This window comes from Morchella sextelata, assembly GCF_020137385.1.
Source record: "Morchella sextelata strain SCLS chromosome Unknown scls_1, whole genome shotgun sequence".
NCBI lineage: Eukaryota > Fungi > Ascomycota > Pezizomycetes > Pezizales > Morchellaceae > Morchella > Morchella sextelata.
In genome coordinates this window covers 1,918,844-1,936,019 of record NW_025408616.1, presented here as the reverse complement: position 1 = coordinate 1,936,019, position 17,176 = coordinate 1,918,844, and the positions used below count along the sequence as shown (strand labels likewise).

Here is a 17,176-nt window from a genome sequence, read left to right as displayed (position 1 = left end):
TTTGGTGAAGCTTTCTTGATTCGGTTATTATCGCCATCACCACCATCACCAGCTTGAACCTCATCACAGTCTTGCAAGACCTGAAGAACCTGCATCCTCTTACTGCGATCCCGGTCTCTTTCTTTCGCTACCAAATTATCAGTCTAAGGAATTCGAAAAGGCTTAGTTTTTTTCACATCAGCCACAGCAAACCCCCACACCATAATCATGACATCAAGCGCTACAGAACTTAAGGAATATAAACTCCAGGTTGGTCTTCTCTTTCTCCCCATCCTCTTCACTGTTCGTCACAAAATCTCTAACTCTTGTCTTGTAGCTTGAATCTGTCCAAGCTGCCCTCAAGGCCGATCCTGACAATGCGGAACTCTCCGACCTTGTAGGTGAATTGGAGGGGATGGTAAATGCCCTTGCAGAGCAACTCGCCGAAGAACAAGCCCCCGCGCCGTCTGCTTACCCATCCTCTCCATACGGTAGTACCAACAATAGTAGCAGAAAGGACACGCCTGCAACTCCTGTTGAAGGGGGTGCGGGCTCGGGAAGTAGTATCTATGCAGTTGGTGATAACGTTCTGGCGCGATGGACGAGCGGTGATAACCAGCTATATCCAGCCAGGATTACGTCCGTGATGGGATCTAAACAGAATCCCGTTTACATCGTCAAATTTACGCAGTACAATGCCACGGAGACGCTTCACCCTCAGCACATCAAACCGGCCAATAACGCGAATAAAAAACGCAAACTCGAGAGCGAACCCGCAAGCAACGCGTCAACAACGCCCATTTCGACATCAAACGGCGCTATCATCTCGCAACCAGCAACGATAAATACAGAGCTTGCGGAGGCTAATAAGAGAAAGTCGACCGAAACGCTTGATGGTCCGACTAAGCCAGCAAAGGTCGGAAGGAAAATTGCACAGAACAAAGTCTTGGAGGATGGCAAGAAAAAATGGCAGAATTTTGCTCAAAAGGGGGTAAAGGGGAAGGTAGGAAAGGCGAAAAAGATTGGCGAAAGCAGCATGTTTAGGACCCCTGATGGAGTACACGGACGAGGTACATACGATTCCGATTGACACTATTCTCCCCCGGCAGACATTTGTTGAACTCTTGGCTAATATTTGGCGTTTTATAGTTGGTTTTACGGGATCTGGTCAACCCATGCGAAAAGATGCTACAAGAGGCAAACATATCTACCAGCAGGGCGAAGAAGAAGAGTAGCTAGAAGAGAGGTTCAGGGAGTATATTCGTGATGCTGCAGATTTCTCCGCATACCATATTCGAGCTGACACCTACTTTTTGATCGCTAATCATCTAATCCACAACACTATTGTCCACGCTCCGCCCATCTTACCAATCACGGCGGTAATCAGTTTGTATAGTTCTTCAAAGATCTCTCTTTTCTTCATTGCCCTCTGTACTCCTTGTTTCTTCTTTTCTCTGCATTTTTCTTTATGGTTGAATTGTTGCTAAGACGGGTTTCGGGAACTTTCAGTTTTTTGTTTCATATGGAATAATGGTGGGAGTTTTTACGAGAGAAAAATGAATATTTTACACCCATGGAATAACTTTGAAAAAAGAAAAGAGAAAGAAAGAAAAAAAACTCAATAACTTCCCCTCCCCTTCCCCCTTATCTTTTTACCTTTGCACAATTCTGAACAATTGCTAAGCTTTGAGTGGGAGCGACGAGTGGCGGGAGACAAGAAAGGAAAATAAATATCGATATTTTCGATCAGATCAACGGTTCGATCTGGCTATGCCCTCAAGCAGCTCATTCCGAATGGTTGGTTGGTTTTTTTTCCTTCCCTCCGTGATGTTCGTTATTTACTGGCCATTTAAAATTCTAGCATCGGGTTTTTGATTTATGGCCAGTTCAACGAATTGGGTGATAACTGAACGATTTGACCCTAGTGAGCAATGCTTGTCTCCTCGTAGGTATCTTGATATGCGTATGAGGGATTGTCAGCCGCCCCCTCTCTTTTACCACCTCAACTGGGCTGCAGTGTTAGTTAGATTAAGGTTTCCGGTAGAATAGAAATGAAGATATCACAATCCAAATGGCAACCCCATATTTTTATTGCAATAAACCATTGGTTCGGGGCAGATTTTTCCGACGACGCGCGGCTCGACTCGCCGGGTGATCCTGGGTGATATCTGCCAATTCTGTTTACACTGTATTTTCTGAACAGCTAACCGCCATGCGACTGCATTTGGACTCGGGTATCCGGTTCACGTCGATTGTGTACAAGCTGTAAGGGATGTCAAAGACCAAACTGTCGGGATTTTGCTATGACAGAATACTACCAGTACAGAGAGGGTCACATTTAACACCATTACATTACTGCACATTAAGATACGAGGTCTGCATGGTTCTGGAGATTTATGTCAGTAAACTTTGGCTTTTAAAAGAGCATCGACTTTAGCCCCAACTGTTATTACCGCAACGCCTTCCCAAGTGACAAATTTATCCATATGCGAGTGATGGGTTATGAATCTATATAAACTCCCACCGTTGCAATTAATCTTCCGCTGGTTCTTCCCAGTCTTGATCAACATCTTTTATCTGAGGTTCCTGAACCTCAGACCAACCCAGACAGTCGTCGATATAGCTGAGTGTAGCTTGAACGCTGTCTTCATTCTGACTCTCCAATTGAAGAAACTGGACCATTGAGAAGTCATCAATCAAGCTCACCACACCTATTCCCCGTTAGTGATGTGTTGATTAAAATGAAATTGAAGGAAGAGAAAGATTGGAATACATTCATTCAACCTGTGAAATTTTGGATTCGTCTCCGCATGAATATCCGTGGCCAAGATGGACGGATCCGGGTCCAAAAATCTTTTAAGCTCCCTCTTGCTGACCTGGTTCCTCACAAGGTCCATCTTCGAGAGAATGTTGATGTGAGGAATTTCCAGCATGATCATGCAACTCATCGCACTGAGCGTCCCAGCAAAAAACTTTGTCTTATCGATGACGAATGTGGACTCAAGGAGATACGCCGCGCAGAGGTTGAAAGACATGTGACCTGTGAGATGCTTGGCCAGGTTCGGCAGGATGGGGACGTGCGTGTAGAGTTCTATTTGGCCGGGACAGTCGAATATTGTGAGACTTTCTTCGCCGGTTTCACCGAGCTCTGATTCTAGCCAGTCGAGATTGTCCATGAGGAATCTGAAATGGTCGGTGCGGGTTAGAGAAGGGGCAAAAATAAGTTAAAATAATCTTTTGTAAAAGGGAGTGAAAGCTCGGGAGGGGACATACTCAAAACAGGCCATCAAGCCGCCGTTGGGACCAAGTCCCATCTCGTCCATTACATCCTCAAGAGATATAAGATCTTTGATGTCGACATCGGGTTCGTATTCAAACTCTTCAGCTGCGGGGTCCAAGTTGACGTAGATACCTGCAGAAAAGCGTTCGGATATTAGGGAATTGGGTTCCAATGGAAGCTTTAAAAGGCAAACATACATGACCGCTTGATGTTCTTGATGTGGGCGATAAGTGCAGCACAGAAAGTGGACTGCCGATAATGTTAGTTTCCCTATAAGATCTGCGGAAAGTACGAAAGAATACTATATACCTTTCCGCACCCAGCAGGGCCGATTACAAGGACTCCGTACCGACTCATAATGGGAATGACAGTTGTGGTTGGTTAATTCAAGCAATGGGTGGTCGCGGGGTTCCAGATTTGGCTTTAACTAAGTGTTGCGGCTCAAAATATTACAGTCCGATTTGAAATCATGACGGCGGCGATCACAGCTTGAATTTCTAACTTCAACCTCCAGCAAAGGTTCTGAAATGGCTCCCCCAACATCAACAACTCTGATTTCTCCTGCAGAGCTCTCATATCTTCGGTCCTCTCTTGCGCTTAATCCGCCTATTCGACCTGATGCGCGCTCACCAACACAGTTTCGCCCGCTAGTGGCAGAAATCGACATTCTTCCATCCACTAATGGCTCGGCGCGAATGATTTGGGGGGATGGGGGTGAATGCGTTGTCGGGGTCAAGGTCGAGGTTGAGCCCACGGAGCTCACTACAGACGGAAAGAGGAAGAATTGGGTCGAGATTGGCGTAGAGGTTCAAGGACAGAGGGACGATGATCCTTTGGGAGTGTTCTTGGGCATGACAGTTACAGAGAGTTTACTTACGCCCTCTTCTACGCTCACGGAGAGGTTGGCCATTACTAGCAGATTCCACTGGAAGATGTACATTGATGTTTGTCTTCTAATCCTGCGCCTTTTCTGTTTATATATATATATATATATGTTCTGGGTATTTACTGATTGAGTTTTGTGCGCAGATCCTGTTAATAACACCACCTCTTTCGCATCCAGGAACACTACTATCTCTTTCTACAAATCTCGCTCTTCGTTCAACCAGACTTCCGCGACTGACCTCAGAGGCGGATGAAGATCCTATATTTGACGATGATTGGGATGCCTCAGTTCCCCTATACCAGACCTCTAACCAACTCCCGCCTATCACTCTATTGGTATTGAGTGTGGGTGACAATATTTTCTTTGATCCGACCAAAGAAGAGCTTGCTGTTGCCGATTGTGTCCTTGCAGTTTCTTTGGCTACCAATTCAGCCAAGGATACCCCGAAAGTTATTGGCGTGCGAACACTTGAGTCTGGCAGTGGAGGGATAGTAACAACCGCTGGAGCAAAGGACGTTGGCAGCGGAGGTGCGGCCGTTGAAGCTACAAGCATGGGAGGTGTTAGAAGGACAGTTGTCAAGAAGATCATCAAGGGGAGCTTGAGCGTTGGAAAGGAGGTCTTTGGAAGTTTACAAGGCGTTGTGGATGCGAACCACTAGAACCGGGAATATCAAAAAAAGAATTCTGTATAATTAAAAGGTTCGGAGATTCGGTGATCATAAACATCGAGTGTTTGATCCAAATCTCATTTTACAATAATACATATCGGCTCTTTTCCCCGGTACTTTTTCGGGTCTCTTGGTTCGTTTCTGATTTTTATTATCCTACTCTCCCTTTCTCCTCTCGAGTATCGGGAATTTTTCAAATTGGGATAATTTGAGACTTTGACGATTTCCAACACGCCTTCCTGGGCGGTGGGTTTCGATTGGGTTGCAACCGGTGTTGACCCGAATGCTCAAAGCCACAAACCAAACATGGACGGGAAAGGTCAAAGACCTGGTGTTCTTTGACTGTTCGGCCCAGCTTCCAGAATACAGAAATAAGCCTTCCTTGCTGGCAAACTATCACGGACTGCATACTCTCCAACACAGGACTAACCTCGCTGTTTAAACTTACATGTAGATACAGTACCGTACCAGCACCTACCTGACATGACCTGCGTTGCTCCAGACTGGCATGCATATTGCTAATAATGAACATGAAACTAACCCAGATCGTCCACGTTTGCTCCTTTCATGGGACCGAAGATAGTCCAATGGTGTTTATGCGTGTCTCCATGACCTCTCCCCCTACCCTAAATGTTCCTTCCGTTATACCGAACTGCATATCCCAGTGCTTTTCGTTGGGATAGCAGGTAATCCGATACTCTACAGTGAAATATCGTGTCTTATGTATATTTTAGAAAAGGCAACAGCCCACAATATGGACCGTTAGGAACTGCAGGGTATATAACCACATGTATGCGGTTTGTTGGAATCCGGTATTGGTTGATGACTGTATCAATCATGACCAACGCCTTGCCTGAGAAACGCATGTATCGACGTTGAGATCTCTGAATCCGTCAGTTTCTCCAAAATGTAACACCCTGGGCTGTCCAAAAGTCTCGAAAGGTGCTGGTACATAATTGACCACATCCCTGACGGGCCTCTAGCGCTGCGTGGTCGAGGTAACACGGCAGATACCATCCAGACCCCAATAGCATGGCCAATCGAAATGCACGCGGGCCACCAGGGGGGGGGGGGGGTTGCCATTTGGGGGTGAAGCCTTAGCCAATCTCCAGGAAAATTTAGGGCCCATAATTGGACCTGTTTAGGATTGATGGATAGAGGGGGAAGGACGTCTTGGTATTGTAATTTTATCTTTGGTGGGCAAGACCCCTACCTGTCGGCCAGTGCGCTGAAGCAGCCCTCTCTTTGGTCCCTGGGGTGCCCGCGTATTTATCCTCACACACTCCCCCCAAGTTTTTCTCCTACATCACCTTCGATCTTCTTAAACCCAGAGCTTCCCTTGATAATTCTTTTCTTCCTTCATACTCTCCTTCAGCTCCCTTTAAAGACGACACTATACACCTTTGCTACTCCAGTACCTTTACACCCCCAACACATATTCAAGATGCCTGGTGTTGTAAGTATTCCTTATATCATTACTAGTTCACCCTCATCTCTCAGCTGAAGTGCGTAAGACTAATAGTACATGTGCCCTCAAACAGCCTCCTAATACTGTCGACCTCCTGAAGAAGTTCGGCCGTTCTCTGTTTAACCGCAAGAAGAAGAGCAAGACTCCCGTCGAAGAGACCACAGAGCACGGCGAGCAGTCAAGCCAGACCCCTTCAGCTGCCCATGACACCCCCGTCAACGTTCCAGCCGTCGCTGCTCCTCCTCCTCCTGCGGCCGAGAACGCCGCCGCCGCAGCTCCACAAATCGAGGAATCCCGAGAAGTAGCACCAACAGCTGCACCCGCCGCGGAGACCATAACCCCTGCGCCAGCGCCAGGTGTCGATGGTAAGACTTTGTTCTGCTGCGTCCGGTCTAAGAATCCCCTCCCCTTTTCTAGTCTCGTTTCTTAATAGAAAGAGTGCAGAAGAGTGGTAGTTGAGGATTACAATTATTACAGAGTGTTGACTTTGTTTGTTTGATAGTGCCAAAAGAAGCAGAGACCGTACTACCGTCGCAACCAACAGCCCCCCAGCTTGACGCACCCAAGAAGGAGGATCCTATTGGAGAAATCGATCTGCCTTCAACAGAGTACAAGAAGACCGATGAGGTTGCCGCTCCTGCCGCCGCTGCTACCGCCCCAGCTGTTGCCGCTGCCGCACCTCCTGCCGAGAAATAAGCTTCTCGCTTATGAAACCTGATCTACGATTAGCTTCCTTTTTTTTTGTCGTAAATCCATTTCAATTTGTTTTAGCGGCGGGTCTTTTTTAAGCTTCACTTTCCTTTTAGTACCATAACTTATCTCCTACGAGTTTTTTTTATAATGCATAATTTATTTTTTTCCTCGCTGCTTCTCTTTCTCTGTCTTTCTTTTTTGGGTTAATTGGGAGGGTGGGGATGGGGGCTTCGGGTTGGTTGTTTCTTGCGCGTGCAAACAGAGTGATTTGAACATTGCCTCTCTTATCGAGTCTCGGTATTTTCCATAACATGTTTTGCTTTTTGGGGCTTTTATCACATCTTCTCTTGGATGCGAGGGGATGAGGGGAGGGAGGGATGAGTTCGGGTCTTCTCTATGTAACTAGGAAATGGGATGGTGGGGTGGGTTGGTGGACGTGCACAACAAAAAGAAAATCAATGATATAGATGGATAAAAACCCTTATAAAAACCTTGTTCCTAAATATGTATATCGAATGGGAGCTTGTTCAAAATATGCGGATGAGGCCCGCCATCCCTGAGCACTGCAGTATTGTTTAATATACAGTCGCACCTCGCTATGTCGTTAGCGCGTTCGAGGAGCTCAGTCCGTACGAGATAGCAAATATACGAGACAGCAAATAATAATTCCCAAGCTGACAGGGGTATGGAATCAAAAAATCTTCATTTTTGGGTGGAATTTCATGCTGAATCTATCTAAATAACTGGAATTCGAACAGGTACCAAATTAGAGATAGATACAAGTATCAGTTGTTAAAATATCCTGAAATTCATATAAAGGTTATTGAGAGGTTTAACTCCTATAAATGAGAGATGGAGCGATCCTCTGAGCCTACTCTGAGCCCATGTACAGAGCAGTGCAGAATCCTCCTTAAGCTCACTTCTCTATTAGAATAGCTGCTCCCTCAACCCCCACTATAACTACTTCCAAGACCTAAAAATCCGAGATAGCAAATACTATTTGTATGGAGACAGGGGATATCTGTTCTCAATTTTCCGTACGATCCGAAAAGTGCCAAAATACGAGATAGCAAATAGGTTTTGGTGTGGAAAACAAGTAGCAGGCCAATTCGTACGAGACAGCAAGAGATCCGGGACATCGAGATACGACATAGCGAGGTGCGACTGTATGTGCACAATATGTCATGCACGCAACGCACACGGTGGGGTACATCTAGTCTACATCTCAATATATCGCACATTACCAACGCAGTAAATTCAAGTTATATTGAATCTGTCTTATGCTTAACCCCACTGCATGTAGATGGAGTGCGTACAGGACATTTACAGTATACGAAAAAACGGGTTGAAATCACTATTGTAAGACGACGAAATTTAGTGAAGAATACGGAATTAAACAATACCGTAGTAATGCCGTATTATTGGTATTGTAGAAAGAGTACAGTCGTTCACTGGGTACCGACGGACTACGAGCACTTACTTGAGATTCAACAAAAACAAAACAGCCAAGCTCTTTCCCATTGGCTTAAACTCCCTGTCCGTCAACACCCAGTGTCTGTCATCACCCAGCGAACCATAGTAAATGTACTTACATTTTGCGATCACAGCCAGCGATTCAAGGTACTCGCGCGGGTATCTGCTTAAGCTTTAGTTTATGTATGTGATTATCAGTATCTTCAGATCCATTTATATCATAAGGAGGGACTAAGTTTATTGACCTAGCTATCAATAACCATAGCATAGCTATCCATTGATATAATACCCTAAAGACGAGTTATATATTGATATGTTGAATACTTTATGCTAGATCACCAATTGTAGCGGACCGCTGTATATAGAACCTCGGCACATTTGGCAAGAAATACACAACGCACGTCAGATAACAATTACAAATTACATACCACCAAGCCTTTGTCACCAACACCAGAGAAAAGGTCCTTGTCAGATACTACCATCAATTGTCATTACTAACTCTCTAGACGCTAAAATTAAAAACAATTTGAAGATAGGTTGTGTTAAAAGCAGGTGTTGTAGCAGTTGTTAACCTCAAGTATACTGGATATTCAGAAGAATAACGAAGCCCACACTTGTATACAACAGGGTCCAAGAGCCTCCTGTCGTAGGGACAATTTAGTCCGCACATATCTCATGTGTGCCTATTCATGACTCCATAAAGTCAGGATACACCCATTTGCATAAAACAAAAACAAAAACAAAAACAAACGCCATAGCAATAACCCATCTTCGTTAGAAGTCCATAAAAAGTATGTATGTCAAGCAAGAGAAAAAATAATAATACAAAGTTAATGTCGCTCGCATCCAAAATGAACCAAAGTCATTGACTCAATCATAAATTGTTACTCCTCTTCAGAGCTGGAGTCGTATTCTGCTGGAACCAAATTTCGATAGGTTCTGCTTCTGAGATCCTCCTCCAGACCTCCAGGGCCATCATCTGGGAGATAGCCTTCGCCTCCAAAGAAGCTTAAGGCGACTGGTAGAAATATCAATGCATGAGTTGCCCCGATAACAACGAGTGCAAGCCACATGCGGAAATAGTATATCTCAAAGATCTTTGAGCGTGTGAAAGCAAGAACGCAGACCCCGATGAGCTTTGTAACAGTAATGCCAGAGAATACCTATAAACAGTCAGTCATTTTCTCAGTCAATAGTATAAAAGGGAAAAGCAACTTACGGAACCGCCGACATTGACCAAAGCACCCAAAGCTCTTGCATCTCTACCTCTAAATTTCGCCTTTGCTCTATCCACCACACTCCTGCTAGGGAACATGAAAGCCCTGGCGACGTGTGAACAAAACTCGACACCAATCCCAACACAAATAACCAAGTTTACCAAGCTAACCGCGTTCAAACTGACTCCCCAGACAGCCATGACACCTAGAATGTCCACGACAATCATGAGCACAGTCGCACTAACCACAAACCCCGTCTTTATGCTTCCCAGAAGTATCGTAGAAACCAGGAATATGCAGCCCAAAGCTGCCAGAAGTAAGCCGCCAGTCAAATTGACTATGGTCGAGTACTGGTCAAAAAATATGTAAAATTTCGAATAAGGAAAGACTTTAATTCCGGCATTTTTCGAGATAGTATCTGCGATTCTCCGGGCGGATGCATAGGCGTCAATAAAGTCCTGTTGACTTCTCAAGGGGGTGTGCGATGTCCTAAAATGAGTTGCATTGATGGTGGTCCTTTCATAATCAGGGACAATAGCATGAGAATAAGCTGCCTTTCCAGCCAAAGGACAATCCTCTCCAGTCGGTGCTTTGATCCAAACGTTGAGATAATCTAGGAATTCCTGGCCTTGTGGCATCCCAGAGAGGGTGATATTCCAGGCCGGGTCCCTATCCTCAAAACAAATTTTGCATTGTCGGTCGTTATCAAACTCTCCGCAAAGTTGCGAAGGGTCTCTCTTTTTCACCCTGCAACATTTCTCGAGAGACGGATTGAGCCAAAGAAAATAGTCATCAATCCAGCTCGCAGCGGGCTCAGCAATGTATGAGGTTTCTGGGCGTTTGCGTTCTTGTTCGAGAACGTTCGAGAGCGAGTAAGTATCACATGTGGAAAAACGTCCGCATAGGGCCTGCTGCTCGTGGGCTTGCGTAATGTTGTACTCTTGAGTGACAAAGTAGACCGGTGGACCAACACCAAGGTAATCATAAAGGTCGTTGAAATAGCCAATAAGATATGAATCAGTTGGTATAGCAATTCTTTGATCTGTAATACCGAAATGTTAGAGATTAAATAGGCTAATAGGATTAGTTAGGATCAAATGGCTTACCAAGGCCAAGCTCTATCTTGGGGAGGAGTGCCAAGCTTGCGGTAAATAACCCAAAAAACAACATCATGACACCCCACTTTGCCTTCCTTTGCAATAAGCCTGGGGCATATTTTTTTCGAATAAAGCCTTGCAGAATGCTCTCATCCACGGGGTAGGCTGACATCCTGATATCCCTCGTTGTCAACCCATTGGGATGCCCATTGTCTCTGTTTTCTCCGGGGACCTTGAAACAAGGAAAACAATCCATCCTTGAATCTTCGACTCTCTCCTGATTGAGGGCTAGGACCGCTACAAACATCGTCACTTGCAGTACGGCATTTATGAATACCGCACCTGCAGCATATATCGCGAAATTTCTTACTGCCGGCATCGTTACGATGGCTCCAAGAGCAAAGGCAATTGTCTCGCTCGATGCAGATAAAAGAATACTAGGCCCCATTCGCCCCATTGCTTTCCCCACCCGAACCTCTACAGATTCGCCGAGATGTGAATGATTGACTCGTTCGAATTCGTGGACGATTAGAAAGATATTGTCCACACCAACTGCCAGCACAAGGAATGGAATAACTTCTGCGATGATAAGCGTTACCTTAACACCCATTGCAGAGAACAATCCCACACTGGCAGAAACACTCATCAGGACGATAATTATGCCGAAAATCCCAAGAGTGAACTTGCTCTCGATTAGAATTTTGCTGGGTTGATTGAAAATACGAGTAATTGCAAAACCGGTGCTACCCAAAGCAAAACTCGCGTAGATAAACATTGCAATATAACTGATTACGACAATCTTTGCATCGGTATTGGTACTTTTGTTGAGTTCTTCTTCCAAACTGATTTCTGTTGAAAAGCTCAACCGCAGGCCCCTTTCTTTTGCTTCAGACTGTACTGCAATCAAAGTGCTTTTTAAGCTCCTTTCCCAATCCATGCTTCTTTCAAGCTCCTCGGATCCCTCCGGATGATTCTCCAAAACCCAAGTCACAATCATTGCTTTCGCTTCTGCAACATCCCCACTCTTTTCCCAGCCACCCAACAACAATTCTTTATTCAAAGGCTGGCCAAAATCTGGCAAACATTGACTTTGAACGGGTTGTGCTGTACACGATCTCAGATCTTTTTTCCAAGTCGCTTCTTTGAGATTCCAAAAGTCGTTCCCAAAATAACCTGTGATAGATTGAACAACACATCCGGAGTCGGTAGGTTTAAAACAAACGTCGTCCAGAGTAACACCGTAGGCCAGACTCTTCATCCGCCGGATACGGTTCTCCACGTCAAACCACCAACCTAACACATCGTAATCGAGAGTTGGTGACGGTCCAGCATCAGTGGTGTCGTTAACCAAAAATGCCTGCTGAGCTCGATAAAAAGGCCCAAAGTTGTCGTCAAAGAACTGTTTCTCCATAGCAGCCTCAGAGGTAGGGCTAACCCATAGTCTCACAGGATCATTCTCGACTGAAAAGTTCAGCCAGCCCAAGCTCAGTAGACCGACACATAGAACACTGATCACTATCGTCACTGTAGGGAAAGATGCACAAGTTTCCCCAAGTCTCGAGAAAAATTTATCGATGTAGGTATTGAGGAGGTACTCCCCTCTAGATCTTTCGATCATGCCTGCATCAACGACATCACCTTCATCTTCGTCATCGCTTGGAGCACTCTCTTGCAACAATCTCAATCTTTCGGCCCTTCTATCACGGTGTACCTTCCAAGCCGAATGTGCTGAATATCCACCGACTATGATCAACAGTAATAAAGAATATATGGTGATAACCGCAAAGCTGAGACATGGAATAATCCCAACCTTACAATCTTTCCCTGTTTGAACTTCCGGAAGCTCGGGGCAAACAGAAGGACAATCCACGCACGAACATCGGTACGATACATCTGTATCATTGCACCGCTTGGGAGAGTTATCCATCTGCTCCATAGGCGCGTTCATTTCATCGCCAGCAGGAAAGTTCATTTGGAACGGCGATCCGAACGGCTTTTCATCCCCAAGGAATGTCAAGAAAGCTTTGTAGTCCTTCGCACCGCCACCGATGAGGTCCATGACATAACCGTTGGTTGCAGAAAACTTGACATCTTTGCATGAATCGAAGAATCCACTTCCAAATTTCTCTGACACAAAATAATCCAACTCTGTGACGATTGTCTTTCCGCCTCTGAGTTCTTGAGTGGATGTGACATTCAAAAACAAAGATTGGTCAGGAGAGCAAGTGAATGTGCAAAAAAGGTCGAAGAAATTAGCCTTGCAAGCGGGACAAGCTGCTATGAGGTTTTCGGCTTTTTTGAGGTTGGAGGCGAGATTTTCAAGCTGTACCCCAAAGGTCAATGGACAACCTCCTTTGTATAGGAGCACCTTGAGAGGTCACACATACCTGATCTCCGTCACAACACACTGGTCCCTCGTTCCAAGTAGCTCCACAGATATCAACTAGCTGTTTTCTAACAGATGCTTCCGGTTCCTCAGCTGGCCCGTTATCTGGGCATGGCAATTGCCCACCAAAGAACGATTTCTTACCGCACTAAAGGTTACAGTCAGCAGTGGTTTCAAAAAAGAGAACTTAAAGTTGAAGTACCTGACCGCGCAGTGCACAAACACCGGCTTTGTGTACTTTGGTCACCGGTTCCGACACGGTCGCGGCAGTTGCGGCGGGAGCTAACGTCAATAACGAACAAAGAAACAGGGTGACCAGTAACAGCAGCGGTGGTATCCGAAGCATCGAAAGATGCCTCTTCATTTTGGTGGAATCTGTTGAGCAAACTTATGTGGACGTGATGGTTTTGGTGGCGGTAAATGGATGTTGTCACTGCGGGTGGTGGATGGCGGGTTGTCTCGGTAAGTTGTGGCTTCCGAGCAACCAGTGTGATGAGCGACGGGGAATCCAACAGGTCCACCACAGCTACAGCTACAGCTACAATACTGTAGTTTTTGACGAAATTTGGAGTCCCTTATCCCCTTACCTTGAAATAAGCGAAAAGAGTTGAGCTAAAAGAAAATGGAAGGAGTGAAGGAAGGAGGAAGGGAAGGAGGAGGAAGGGCAGGAGAAGGGGAGGAGAAGGAAGGAGATGAGGAACGCCCCGGGACCAGGCGAGTTGTGGGGAGAGGTACATACAAACAATGAGTAAGGAAAGAGGCTGAACGCAGGAGCAAGAAGCCTGTGTAAAGTACATGTACCTATGGGAGCTTCAACTTCGACTGCAGTGATCTGGATTTCCAGCTACCGGGGCCACGACTGTCTCTCACTCCTAGCCTTCAATTTTGATTTGCTCGCTCATTCACTGTTATGGTCATTAACAGTCGCCTATTTTGCCTACATGTATCTAGAGTAGACATCTATTAGAGTAGAGTTCCTAGATTGTGGATTGCTCTAGAGTACATACTTGTACCTACCTACATGTAGATATCTTCGTGTCACTCGCTCAATTATGTAGAGCACCTACTCTACTTCCTTGTCTGGTTGTTCAGGGGGATAATAAACCTGATGACGTGCGGCTGCAGGATTGGTGCAAGACCACTATGTCTTGGCAGGAGTTAAGAACGGCTGTGCAGCAGTCTACATGTAGTAACCTGAAGCTCTTTGCTCCAGCTTTGATGAAATACAACTCCTCATGACACCCATAAATGTACCACCTAAAATGACAAACATCGTAGTAGCATTCCATGCTTCCCAAACCATGTATCAAGTACGTATAGCTAAAAAAAAATTCCTATTCCATACAAATACCAAAAATAAAGAAACCAGATACCCCAAAGTTACATGAAATCAAAACACCGCGCTGTTGGCCATTCACATCAAAGTCATAAGATATCATCATTGAAGGGTCTACATGATGACACATGGAATACTAGATAATAAGAGTGAGTACATGTGTTTGCATCTAAATAGATAGGCGAGAATAGCTTACCAGCAGCACGAGTAACCATCACAATCAAGACATTTCTCTCCTGGTGGCTTTCCAACGCCACCAATTGATAAGATGCCACCGCCGGTAAGTGGGCTCTTTTCTCCAGTCCTGTCAACCAGTACGGTGGAAGATGAGGAAGTGCACATTGTAGTTTGATTAGTTGGAGGTGGTTGTAGAGCGGTTGGGAAATTACTGTTTAGTGTGTTCACATAGGTCCTTGATGTCAGTGATCATCTTCTTTGGAGCATTAGAGGAAAACGTAGGAGGAGGGAAACAAATAAACGAAGGCTGGGTTTTGAGCAGCAAAATGCCTCATCAATTGAGGATTCAATTTCTCAAGCTGCTCATTGCAAAAGTTCCCAATGGTTGTGACCCCATGCAAGGATCTCGTGAAGCAACATAGAAAGATAACAGAATCAATCAATAACTCACCTGAAAATTAGGTATAGATTTGATAGCGGCGTGAATGCTTTTCTTTGTTTGAATTAGTTGGATATCGGTGAGAATAGTGAGATTCAGAGACAGAAGAGGGAAGAAATACCAATTCTTGATCACATACTCGCGCGAGTAGAGCTTTCGATCAGCTAGGGCTATACCCCAAGATGACGTACACATGTTTGAGCCTAAGCCGACACAGCCGAGTTGTACTACTCTAGGATGTGGCTCGTGAGATCAAGAGTTGGCATTCGGCGCCTATCAACCACCTCATGAGACCGAATCCCAGTTATTCGCACAGCCAGCAGGGTGCGGCGTAATCGTATGGCCGATCATGCAAGAATCGTTGTCCAGGTTTATCGCAGTAACGGCATTCGGGGTACATACTACCGGCCCTTGCTTCGCGGGGCCGCATTAGGCCGCACGCCAGCCTACTAATGGGAGTATGTAAAGCATCTCAATACCCAAACTCAACACCGACTTTCCAGGTAGCTACATACATGTACTTTTAAACTACATACTTTTGGGCAACCTAAATTCTTTCCGCGACACCGATATGACTTCTCCACCAGTTGCCATCGTGGGTTGTACAGGATTAGTAGTGAGTTGACAGTCTTTATCGATCAACCATTTCATCAGGATCAAGCTCCCAGGTTCTAATGATTGGTCGTCAATGATTTATAGGGTTCTCATATCCTACAACAACTTATATCCTCTCCACAAACATTTACTGTAAACGCATTGATGCGTCGAGCCTATCCTCATCCTATCCATGACCCCGATTCGAAGCTCAAGGCTTTAATATCTACCGATACTTCAACATGGCCAGACACACTTGCCACAACTTCTAGCACTGCTCTTTTCTCGTCTCTCGGTAGCACTCGGGCGGACTCTGGTTCCCTCGAACTTCAACGCAAAATCGATGTCGATCTCAACGTAGCCGTCGCGCGCGCCGCGAAAGAATCTGGCGTCAAAACATATGTTCTCATTTCATCTATTGGCGCATCATCAGCATCACGGTTCCCCTATATACAGATGAAGGGGGAGTTAGAGGACGCAGTGATTGCTCTTGGATTCGAAAAAACCGTTATTCTAAGACCTGGGTTGATTGTTGGTGGTAGGGAAAAGACTAGAATGATGGAGCAGCCACTCCACCACATTGCAAATCTGCTTGGCGCTGTGTCTGGTGGAATGCTGAAGAACTCTTGGGCACAGGATGCAGACGTTATTGCGAGAGCTGCTATCAGAGCAGGAATGGAAGACGCAGTATGGGATGGAAAGGGGACAGAGAGCAATGGAAAGAAGTTTTGGGCAATGTCCCAAGCAGATATTGTGGCTTTAGGGAAGGAGCCATAAAGGCTCTAGGCTTTAAATCATGGAATACTTCTTGAAGTTGTTATGTTTATATTATCTCTGTCATATACCACTGTAGGGCATGTGTAAGATTTAATATTGAGTTGTCTTGCTTATTTACGTACTGATTAATATATCAGTGTCCAAGATTAAATCATATGGCGCTACCTACAAAATCAGCGCCGCTCATGGTCGTGACCCTATTCAGATATTATCTCGTTGTGGCTGGAATGCATACATGTAATAACAGATGAATTTACGTCGTGTGTCCCATACATATGTACATGTGCATTTAATTTTATGACCAATTACTCAGTCTAACTTCGGGAGAAACCTCATCCAAGACCCAGCAGCATGAACTGTCGTTGTCTTTACGTTGTCAATCACGCTACATCAGCGCCTGACCCCGCCGGCATATCTCAGCTTCGATAATGCTCTAGGTACATACTTGAACGTTGTGAAGGTCTTCTACGAGAACACGTTAAACATGTGGTGCATGAAACAATCGCTTATCAAAAAAATTCTGGTTGAACTGCTGGCAATGAGGTTCGTTGTCGGTCTTCTTTAGTAGTTGTACCACCTACTTTAGGGTGGGAGGAATGTATGTACCAGAGCGTTCACAGTGATCAGTAACAGTAACCGCATCCAGAGAGCGTGCAACCCTGTCACGGAGTGAGGGACCCTATTGATTGATAGAGCAAAAAAAATA

General features: G+C 45.3%; 6 protein-coding genes across 6 annotated transcripts; 4 read left to right on the top strand and 2 right to left on the bottom strand.

The window, feature by feature from the left end:
• Positions 1-207: 207 nt before the first annotated feature.
• On the top strand, positions 208-1,214 carry H6S33_000485 (uncharacterized protein; the record flags this gene model as incomplete). The annotated part of the gene is made up of 3 exons (XM_044831867.1): positions 208-249; positions 317-1,049; positions 1,129-1,214. The coding sequence occupies 3 exons, from the start codon at positions 208-210 to the stop codon at positions 1,212-1,214; spliced, it is 861 nt and encodes a 286-aa protein (XP_044700044.1).
• Positions 1,215-2,511: 1,297 nt separating this feature from the next.
• H6S33_000484 (uncharacterized protein) lies at positions 2,512-3,616 on the bottom strand (the record flags this gene model as incomplete). The annotated part of the gene is made up of 5 exons (XM_044831866.1): positions 2,512-2,690; positions 2,753-3,162; positions 3,253-3,391; positions 3,457-3,508; positions 3,569-3,616. 5 exons carry the CDS (start codon positions 3,614-3,616, stop codon positions 2,512-2,514), a joined length of 828 nt encoding a protein of 275 aa, XP_044700043.1.
• A 170-nt stretch (positions 3,617-3,786) lies between these two features.
• Positions 3,787-4,804, top strand: H6S33_000483 (uncharacterized protein; the record flags this gene model as incomplete). Its single annotated transcript, XM_044831865.1, has 2 exons — positions 3,787-4,203; positions 4,289-4,804. The coding sequence occupies 2 exons, from the start codon at positions 3,787-3,789 to the stop codon at positions 4,802-4,804; spliced, it is 933 nt and encodes a 310-aa protein (XP_044700042.1).
• Positions 4,805-6,257: 1,453 nt separating this feature from the next.
• H6S33_000482 (uncharacterized protein) lies at positions 6,258-6,977 on the top strand (the record flags this gene model as incomplete). The annotated part of the gene is made up of 3 exons (XM_044831864.1): positions 6,258-6,269; positions 6,355-6,646; positions 6,784-6,977. 3 exons carry the CDS (start codon positions 6,258-6,260, stop codon positions 6,975-6,977), a joined length of 498 nt encoding a protein of 165 aa, XP_044700041.1.
• A 2,354-nt stretch (positions 6,978-9,331) lies between these two features.
• On the bottom strand, positions 9,332-13,511 carry H6S33_000481 (uncharacterized protein; the record flags this gene model as incomplete). The annotated part of the gene is made up of 5 exons (XM_044831863.1): positions 9,332-9,610; positions 9,667-10,706; positions 10,771-13,084; positions 13,149-13,295; positions 13,350-13,511. 5 exons carry the CDS (start codon positions 13,509-13,511, stop codon positions 9,332-9,334), a joined length of 3,942 nt encoding a protein of 1,313 aa, XP_044700040.1.
• Positions 13,512-15,858: 2,347 nt separating this feature from the next.
• On the top strand, positions 15,859-16,470 carry H6S33_000480 (uncharacterized protein; the record flags this gene model as incomplete). Its single annotated transcript, XM_044831862.1, has 1 exon — positions 15,859-16,470. One exon carries the CDS (start codon positions 15,859-15,861, stop codon positions 16,468-16,470), a length of 612 nt encoding a protein of 203 aa, XP_044700039.1.
• Positions 16,471-17,176: the final 706 nt, after the last annotated feature.